Genomic DNA, 10,138 nt, shown 5'->3' on the forward strand with positions numbered 1-10,138 from the left:
ATAAAGTGCGTAGGGACCTAGAGATGACCATAGGTAACGGTAAGGTTAAGTAGCAACATTGGACAGGTAGTCGGGGACATAGAGAGGGTAGTTGGATGATAATGACGAGGGAGCGCAATAATGTAAGGGGCGACGGGGAAGCGCGAGTGTTAGCGGGAAACCAGGTAGGTCAGATGATGCCGTGTGAGTGTTGGAGGTGTACTCAGGAGTGTATTGTGAGAAGGTGATTGTGAGTTGTATTGAGCGTGGAAGTGTATGGAGCAGTGAGTGAGGAACAGTTGAGATTGCACAGGTGTGCAAGTGAACAAGTGTATGGAGCAGTGTATGAGTGAGTAATAGTGAGTGTTGTGTTGACCAAATGGTCCTGGGAGGAAGGAGGGTGCAGGTAGCACCAAGAGTGTTCGCACAGGTGTGCAACTACAGGCGTGAAAATTATATGGAGAATGGTAGTATGGAATATATGGAGTATGGAATGGATGGGGTGGAGTGAGTATGGTGGAAACTATGGAGTGGAGTGGATGGTGCGAAGGTGTGTATGGGGAGGATGGACCCCATCACGAATACCCGGGGAGGGTAGTGTAAGAGTTAGGTAGAGGGAGTAGGTAAATTGTGGTTGGATATTGGCATCTGTGGTGCGTGGTGGAAGAATGATGGTTGGATGGGTGCATTAGTGTCGTGGAAATGGCTGGGCGTGTAGCCTGTTAGTGTGTGTAGTTGGTTGAGCACTCCGCCACTGTTAGGGTGTCGGCCAGGTGAGGCCGCAGGTGGGCTCTGGGAGCCGGTAGAGTTGTTGTGGATGGGGCCCGAGGATCCGGAGGACGGACCCGGGTAGCCCAGTGCCAGAGAGGGCACCGAGTGGGGTAAGCACCAAGGAGGGCCTTCCCCAGTTAGATAGGTTAGGTCAAGGAGCAGGTAAGCTTGGAGGCAACTGCAGTGGTGGAGGTGTGCAGGTGGGTAGACCTGCTGGGAGAGCTACATGACTCAGCCCGGAAATTGTGCAAGGGCACAGGGAGTTGAACCGGGGGAGTGAGACCCCAAATTGATGAAGCACCACAGTTTGGTCAATGGGAATTTGGTTCTTAAAACCGCATAGAGTAAGTTGGCCAATGGATTGGCAGGGAAAGACCCCGGGTAGTGTAAAGTGAGTTAATGTCATTTAGAAGATAGTTAGGATTAAGAATCTCCTCGCACCATCTGCATCCACTCACCTGAGGTAACAGGACTCCACACCATGCCATGTTTTTTTTGTTATTTTATTGTGCAAATGTTTGGATTGTGAGATGCATCATGACGTGGGTGTGACGTTGTGCTTTGTGTTCCATCTCTCCCTCCTTATGAGGATTGATGATGAATTGGTGATGGCAAATTTTGGTTAGAGGGATTGTGGGGACCAATTTGGTATAGGGGAGATATGGGGAAGACGTGACGGTAGTAACGAATTTGTAATGTGTAGGTTTTGTGTACATATGGGGTAAGGGCAAGGGTAGAGTAGGTAACAGGGGGGGGTGACGTACGGTAGGGACGAGCTTTCTCACTTCGCTCTCCGTACGCACCTCATCCTGCATTGCCTTGTATTGATGTGTACCCTTGTGACCTTACCCCTCACTCACCTGTCTTCTGTCTCCCTGTCTGCCAACCGAGGACTGTGCTCGCTGGGCACCGAGGGGAGCGTGCGGGAGTCCGCCATGGTGTACCAGAACTCCCACAACCAGCATGCATTGCATTGATGCACCACTTATGGACCGCCGTCTTGCGGCCAAGCACCACTTTATGGACCCCACGTTTTGGGGCCTGGCACCTCTGCTGGAGCCGGCCACGATGGCCCAGGGTCTTGCTTGTGGACCTCGGTAATGTGGCACCTATGCCAAACAGGTGGACCACCCTTAGTTGGCCCCTGTGGCCCTAAATAAAAATGGACACGTTTTGTGCTTTTTATTTCGAAGTAGGCCGCATGAAGCAAGAAAACATCAGGAAGAACATCGGCCCAGCAGAAAAGAGGAAGACCACCACCAGTTGTTTTTTTTGCGTGTGCTTATTATGAACTGGTGACTGTGCACCAAATGGTGCTTTTGGTGTTTTGGTGCTCTCTTTATAGTACTGGTGCGTCGATGCAATGCGTGCTGTCTCCTCCCTCCCAACAGGAATTTCTTTTTGTTTCCCCAAACGAAAAATCACAGGTCCTGGGTTGCGTTTTGTAAATAGTCAAATAATGCCAATGTAAATAATGCTCCCTCACCGTAAATGTTTAGTTTTGAAAATAATTCCGCAATTCGGTTAGCTGTGGATGTGAAACTGTTAGGCAAGGTGCAACGTAATTAGCGGGACATCTTTATTTGTGTTTTAAAACTGTCGCACTCAGGGTCAGGTTAATTGTAGAGGGAATTACACCTACGTGCCACACTAAGCTAAATTTTTATAGGCCCGGGACGTGCCTGAAGGAAGGAGGGTGCAGTGTAACGGATTTGAGAATTGTGGTTGTTTTGTTGTGTAAATATCACCCTCCGTAGTGTTAAGAAAGATCAAAGGTCGTCCTTAGTTAAGCCATCGCACACACGTAGCCAATCCTAAGTTCCCCTCTAGTTATGTCCTTAATGAATGTCAGTATAAGGTTCTGTGATCCACTAGTTCATTACGTTGCATCAATTAAATAAGACAGGTCCCTCCGACGCCCCATGGCATCTTCAAAGTGCCAGGTTTGCCAGGTTTGCTGCAATTGCCTCCATTGACCACGAGGTAAAGCATCTTCAAAGTGCCAGGTCTGCCAGGTTTGCTGCAATTGCCTCCATTGACCACGAGGTAAAGCATCTTCAAAGTGCCAGGTTTGCCAGGTCTGCTGCAATTGCCTCCATTGACCACGAGGTAACCTCGGAGAAGAAAGGCGTGTCTCCACCTCGTCATAGAGGGGAGGAGTGAGCCAGCCCTTGCCGACCAACCAAGGATGAGGGGTTTGGCTTTGAGAGAGCGTGGAGAGAACCGTCGAGGAGGTTCGCGAAGGTTTGAGGGCGTGGCATATATAACCCGCGGTGGGACGCCCCCGAGAGAGATGAGTCCTGGACAGAGGGAGACGAGAGAACAAAAGCCGTTGGAGAGCACGCGACGCAGCGGTACGCAGGAGCAGCTTGAACCAGCGGAGCTCGAACAGCAGCAATAGCCTGAACCAGCGGAGCTCGAACAGCAGCAACAGCTTGAACCGGCGGAGCTCGTACCACGGCGGCTCGCACGACCGCAGCTTGGGCGTTGACGGCGGCCCGACTGTGACCCAGTTCCCGTGGACCCTCCTCTCCCTCCAGCTATCCACCTCCGGCATTCGTTCCTGCCATCATCCCCCGTGTAAGTGTGCTCGTAGTCTATCTTTTGCCTTGTCCCTGGGTTTATAAGTAAGACTGTTTAATATAAGCTAATATTGCACTGTGTCTCCTTGCTCCTTTCTGTTCAGTTATTTTCTTATCCTTCCCATTCTCCTTGGTTATTTTTTGGTCTTGTTAATAGTTCGCAATAAATCATATTTGTTCTTCCTACTTCTTCTTCTTCTCTTCTTCACATTCGGTTGCTTTAGTGATTTCCAGATTGAGGGTACGTGGCGCGATTCGGCCGACGCACATAAATCCGGTCTAGTCTTTGGTAACCGGCTCACGCCGCAGTTCGCTTCGCTCGGCGTTATCCATCCATTACGCTGCGGCCGTGAGCGGGGGAGTATTTCCTCGTGTACCGGGAAGCGCTGGTATCTAGGTCATAGGACGGTTGGGCCTAATACCCTACCCAGCGCCGACCGGGCGTGGCGTCATACCCCCGGGACCACGTCGGTCAGTCATAAACGAGGGGATTAATCCCCCCTCGGTAAGGGGAGAGAGGCCGACGTTGGATTCCGTAACAATATATATATATATATATACAGACTTGGCATTTAATATGGAATTTTTTTTTTCTTCTTGACTTGGGTTTACTTTCTGAACTCGGTATATCAATCTGGTGAGTTTCTTTTACACTTTGGTGATTTATTTGTTAAAAGAACCATGTCACTGATTGTCTGTCGCAGCAAGAAGTCAACAACAGGATTATATCACAGGTGGCGTGGCAAAATGTACGGACAGGTGCATTTGATGATTTGCTTCACAGTCGGGTATACAAGGGTTGTTGCGTTCTGTATTGGTGGAAAACAACTGCTGCACGTCTCCAAAAGTTATTGCCGCTTCCTCTGGAGATGGTCCGTCAACTCGACAATGCTGTTTGTCATGGAGTGGTGGCTTTACGAAATTACGGCATGAAACAGCATGCTATTGCTCGGCAGTATGGCATCACTCAAGGTCAGGTGTCAAAGATCCTGAAACGAAATGCTCAGAGGGGTGTCCCTACTCCAATACCGAGGCCAGGACATCCCTGCAGAACCACAAGGAGGGATGACCGCCAGCTGCACCGGTTAGTCCGCAATGGCCATACCAAGTCAGCTAATCGGCTTCGGGCTGAGTGGCAGCAACTGACAAATGTGCCTGTATCCAGAAGGCGAGTCAACCAACGACTGGTTCAAGCAGGCTATCGTGCCAGGCGTCCCCTGAGAAAGCCACGCCTGACCAGACAACACCGCCAGCGCCGATTGCAGTGGGCCAGAGAGCACCGTCAATGGCAGCCAGGACACTGGAATCACGTGACCTTCAGTGACGAGTCTAGATTTCTCGTCTATCGTCAAGATGGCCGCATCCGAGTGCGCAGACAAGTGCATGAAGCCTACAACAAAGATTGTATAGTGCCAAGAGTCCAAGCTGGAGGTGGTGGGGTGACCGTTTGGGCTGCTTTTCATGCAGGGGGCAAAACTGACCTGGTTGTTCTGAATGGAAACCTGAACCAGTACAAGTACAGGGTCATTCTGGTAGAAACATTGCTTCCATTTGCTCGTGCAGCCTTTCGAGGATACTGTCTTCCAAGATGACAATGCAAGGCCTCATCGTTCTCGCATGATCCAACACTTTCTTGCTGACCGTGGTGTAGAGCATATGGAGTGGCCTGCCATGTCCCCGGATATGAATCCGATAGAGAACTTGTGGGCAGAATTAACGTGTCAAATCGACAACTTGGACCAGCCGCCTGCCTCTGTGCGTGAATTGCAGCAGGCTATTGTAACTGTATGGCAAGCGATTCCTGTCCAAACCTTGGCAAATCTCGTGAACAGCATGCCTCAACGTGTACGTGCTCTCCTGAATGCTCATGGGGGTTACACGAAGTACTGAACTGTAATTTTACTGTCCGTAATCCCAGTCGTAATTTAACTTTTGTTTTTGTGAAAAAAAATTTTTGGCTAATGTGCTAAATAAAGAGATACTTCTGGAAAACGTACAGAGGTTTAACACAGTACTGTCCATGAATTGAGTTCGATATCAGTTTACATCACTTTCAAGGATCAATTTATTTGTTTCGAAATGTCAAATGTGGTTTTTGTTTCTTTTAAAGGTCACATTAACAAAATCTAGAAATAATTTCAACATAATTTCAATGAACTTTTGGTTCTCAGACATCTTGAAAAGTAAGTTCACCCCCACCAAAAAAATATTCCATTTTAAATGCCAAGTCTGTATATATATATATACATACGAGCTTTTACATGAGCCTCTCTTGTATACAAAAAAAAAAAATCAGAAAATAAAAAGAAATGGCATTGTTAAAATTATTGACACCCAAGACTTAATATTTGGTAGCACGACCTTTGGACAAAATAACTGCAGTCAAGTGCTTCCTATAACCATGGATGAGCTTCCTTCACCTCTCTACTGGAAGTTTGTCCCACTCTTCGTGTACAAACTGCTCCAGTTATCCCAGATTTGAAGGTTGCCTTCTCCCAACTGCTGCTTTCAGATCTCCCCACAGGTGTTCAATGGGATTTAGATCTGGACTCATTGCTGGCCACTTCAGAACAGTCCAGCGTTTTGTCTTGAACCATTCCTGGGTACTTTTTTGGGGTCATTGTTCTGCTGCAAGACCCATGACCTTCGACAGAGACCTACCTTTCTGACACTGGGTTGAACATTGTGCTCCAAAATGCCGTGGTAATCTCCTGATTTCATGATGTCATGCACACATTCAAGGTACCCAATGCCAGAGGCAGCACAGCAACCCCAAATTATCACCGAACCTCCTCCATGTTTGACTGTGGGGAAGTTGTTCTTTTCTTTGAGGCTTCATTTTGTTTTCTGTGAACATAGAGATGATGTGCTTTACCAAAAAGCTCTAATTTGATCTCACCTGTCGACAGGACATTCTCCCAAAAGGATTTTGGCTTGTTGAGGTGTGTTTTGGCAAACTCCAGTCAGGCTTTCTTATGTCTGTCTCTCCCTCTCAGCAGTGGGGTCTTCCTGGGTCTCCTACCATATAACCCCCTTTCATTGAGTTGGTGATGGATGGTGTGAGTTGAAACTGTTGTACCTTGTATCTGAAGGTCACCTTGAATCTGTTTGGCAGTTGATCGAGGTGCTTTCACCACCATTCGAACAATCCTCCACTGCAATCTTCCATCAAGATCTCTCTTGCGGCCACGTCCAGGGAGGTTGGCTACTGTGCCATGAGCCAACCAGGGAGGTTGGCTACTGATAACATTGTTTATGGTGGACACAGGAACATCAAGGTCTCTGGAGATGGATTTGTAGCCTTGAGATTGTCCATGCTTGGCTACAATCCTGTGTCTGACCTCCTCAGACAATTCTCTGGTTTTCTTTCTTTTCTCCATGCTCGTTGCGGTACACAGTGACACAAAATAGCAGAATGACTCCTTTTCTCTATTCAAACTGGATGAATGAGTGATTTTCATATTGCATGCACCTGCAGCTCACCACAGGTGAGTTCAATTCCAAAGTAAAGGAGAATCACCTGCTTGAAATCTAATTATTTCTCACAACTTCTAAAAGGTGCCAATAATATTGTCCGGGCCATTTTCGGATTTCTGTGTGGAATAAGCTAAGATTTAGTCATTTTTTCACGTTTTTTCACATTCATAAAGGTGGTTCTTCTTAATTTTCTGGAAGAAATGGTGAATTATTTGAAAAAAAGTGTAAGGGTGCCAATATTTTTGGCCATGACTGTATTTGTGTATGTATGTATATATGTATGTATGTCCGTACATGAACAAACAAACATCATTATTTGTGAAGAGTGCAGTTCTTTAAAAGGAGTTGATAAGTTGACTGTCCCTTCTACTAGCACTTGTGAATGTTGATGGTCCCAAGTTGCTTTTGGATGAAGTAGGCCATCATGTACCTACACTGAAAACACTACCTGTGAACGTTTCTGCAGGCCTGGCAAATGAGATTTGGCCATCTTGTAGGCTATGGGGCGAAGTATTACTCGTATCTGCTCTCGCGTGCCGTCGCCAGCATGCTATGGAGGAAATGCTTTCAACAGAACCCCTTTAGCAGGTGAGTGGTTGTGCGCATGTGTGTGCACGTCTCTCCAGTTGAGAGGAAGGGGGGGGGGGGGGGTAGGGGGGTTTGGAGACCTATTGTGAGTATTGTTTCAATCTGTCAGTATTGCATCACGGTGCACTTGATATGACCTTCCAGCTTTTCGAAGTTCATTGAGGTTTTTAATGTGCTACATGAAGGATTTCATTAAGGATTTTGCTACCTAGGAGACATGCTGAATGGAGAAGGTGGATCAGACTCGGCAATGGTTGCTAGAGTGAGATGTGCATGGAAGAAGTTTCGGGAACTGAGTGGCATGCTGATGAGGAGGGGAGTGTCGTTTAAGCTGAAGGGAAAGGTGTATGCTGCATGTGTGAGAAGTGTTATGATTTATGGGAGCGAGACGTGGGTAATGAACGTAGAGCAGCAACGAAGGCTGGAAAGGGTGGAAATGCGAATGGTTCGGTGGATGTGCGGAGTATCGTTGAGAGAGAGAAAGACAAATGATGAATTGCGAAAGATGATGGGAATAGAGCCTGTGATTGATGCTGTGAAGAGGAACAGGTTGAGATGGTTTGGTCATGTGTTGAGGAAGGATGAAAGTGACTGGTTGAGTAGAGTGATGGAAATGAATGTAGAAGGAAGTAGTGGACGGGGAAGACCGAGAAAGACTTGGCTAAAGATGGTGGAAGAAGAAATGCGGGCAAGGGGGTTAACAAGGAGAGATGCAGAAAATAGGGTAAAATGGAGAAGATTGTCATGGGGACCGCAAGGCTAACCCCCGCTCTAGCAGGGAAAATGGCCTTAAAATGTCTGTTGTGTGTGTTTGTATTAAGGATGTAGATGATGGCGTGTCGCCTTACATCCATCTAGCTTTGAGAGTTACTGCACACCTGTTGAGAATTACCACCCTATTGTTATCACGGTTTGAGTGGGGAGGTGGGGGAGGAAATTTAAAACGTGTGCATTTCTGTAAATTGTGATTGTGAGGTTGTGTTTTGCATTGAAATCTGAGTTTTCAGAAGCTTCAAAGTGAAAATGTGAAAGGGAACGTGTTTGCACAATTGTAGAGAAATGGGAGAGCGCTACCAGCAAGAAATGCTCAGGCACGGAGGAGGCAAAGAGCCCATTGCGATGGTTGAAGGTGAGAACTTGAGCAAAAAGTCTTTTGATTGTCGTACCTTTCAATTTGCATGCCTAGCTGGATGCTCGACCATGAAACCGTACAGGTTTAAAAGCACGGAGGGAAGATTGTACAGATATCCTTCAATTTAATCAGAACTACAAGAGGTCAAATGCCAACTTGTGATGTCCAGGGTCCATTTTGCATTTTCAATAATATAAATATCGGGCAGCTTCTTGTGCTGCATGTTAATTGTCTCTGAGCTCTGATTTATAAGCACGGACATATCCCCTTGCAGGAATGCTGCAGACCAGGCCCTCTGTTGAAGATTTTGTGGATGCGCTGGTGGTTGACCTGGAGCAGGATTTTGAGACGTTCCTCATGGATTCCAAATGACTTGGCTGTACCTGTCATCCCACGTCTGTTAAGACCATCTGGAGATGGAAGTGGTGATAGTTTGGCTTATTTATGATGTGCAGGTGTATGTACGCACGGCCGCACGCACGCGCACACGTACACCAATCAAAACTTCCTTTCAAAAAGGCCATTTTTTTCCGGTCTCCTGCCTAAGACCTGCATTCCCACCCTGATTATCTATTTGAGGGCAATAGTGTATCTCATGCCTAAAAACGAGAAGCACGCACAATTGGTCGATTTCGAAAGATAAGTCCGCGGAATTGAATACATTTTGTACCATAGAGAAAAGTCGAATAAACAAATAAAAGTCAAAATGCATCACGTCAGGGTTAAACTTATTGTGTTTGGACGCAATTCCAGATTGCACCTGCTTTGGAATATAAAAGTTGCTTTCTGTTTGTCTGCTTTTCCAGATTGCTCCTTGGTTGATCGATCGATCAATCAAGCGGATTTGTTTGTTTTTGGCCTTCTCTCGACCTGTATGCAGGTACTGTAGATCTGTACTGTAGATTTGTAGGAAAATTGCGAGTCCTCCATCCATGCATCGTTACTGGCATCGGGAAACCGATGTGTAGCAAAAAGATTTTAAGTGCGGCCGTCCTGCTTGTTGTGTGCCTTTTATAGATTGGGACAACATGCGTGATGATACCAATTGATCTGATGTGCTGTACTCATCATTGAAATCGTATAAATATAATCGTTTTTTTTAATGCTATCACTTTTTTTAGTGGGGAGGGGCAGAGTATTAATTACTCAAACTTAATATATTTCTTTATTTCGTTATCATAATGATGAGGATTTACTATTGTAAAAGATTGATTGCTCTGAAGAAGGACAGTTTGTATTATTTCAACTCTCTTGAGCTAATGGAAACCCTTCAACCCACAGTAGAGCATGGTGACCTCGACATTGACTACTTGAACAAAACTACTTGAACAAACCGTGGGAGGAGGATTCCAAGTGGTCCATTTCCTCCGGTGAGAAGGAGCGTATTCCTATTATCCATTTCATCAGAAGAGGAGGGGGATTTCAACTGGTCAATTTCATGTGATGAGGATTTCCATCGGTCAATTTCATCACAAGAAGATTCTTACTGGTCAATTTAATGAGGATGATTCCCATCGGTCAATTTCATCACAAGAGTAGGAGGAATGTTACTGGTCAATTGAATGAGGATGATTCCCATCGGTCAATTTCATCACAAGAGGATTCTTAC

At 46.4% G+C, this 10,138-nt stretch overlaps 1 protein-coding gene across 3 annotated transcripts in view; it reads left to right on the plus strand.

The window, feature by feature from the left end:
- MIPEP (mitochondrial intermediate peptidase) overlaps positions 1-9,630 on the plus strand; it is a 202,529-nt gene extending 192,899 nt beyond the window's left edge. For 2 of the 3 annotated variants that reach the window (XM_078778500.1, XM_078778501.1), the window contains exons 18-20: positions 7,276-7,397; positions 8,453-8,526; positions 8,804-9,630. In XM_078778500.1, coding sequence (XP_078634626.1) covers positions 7,276-7,397; positions 8,453-8,526; positions 8,804-8,901 — 294 coding nt within the window. In that variant the 3' untranslated portion in view covers positions 8,902-9,630. Of the gene's footprint in view, positions 1-7,275; positions 7,398-8,404; positions 8,528-8,803 lie in introns of those variants that run through there. The other variant, XM_078778502.1, reaches the window with a different exon arrangement.
- The last annotated feature ends 508 nt before the right edge of the window (positions 9,631-10,138 follow it).

This window comes from Myxine glutinosa, chromosome 5, assembly GCF_964187855.1.
Source record: "Myxine glutinosa chromosome 5, kmMyxGlut1.1, whole genome shotgun sequence".
NCBI classification, from domain to species: Eukaryota; Metazoa; Chordata; class Myxini; order Myxiniformes; family Myxinidae; genus Myxine; species Myxine glutinosa.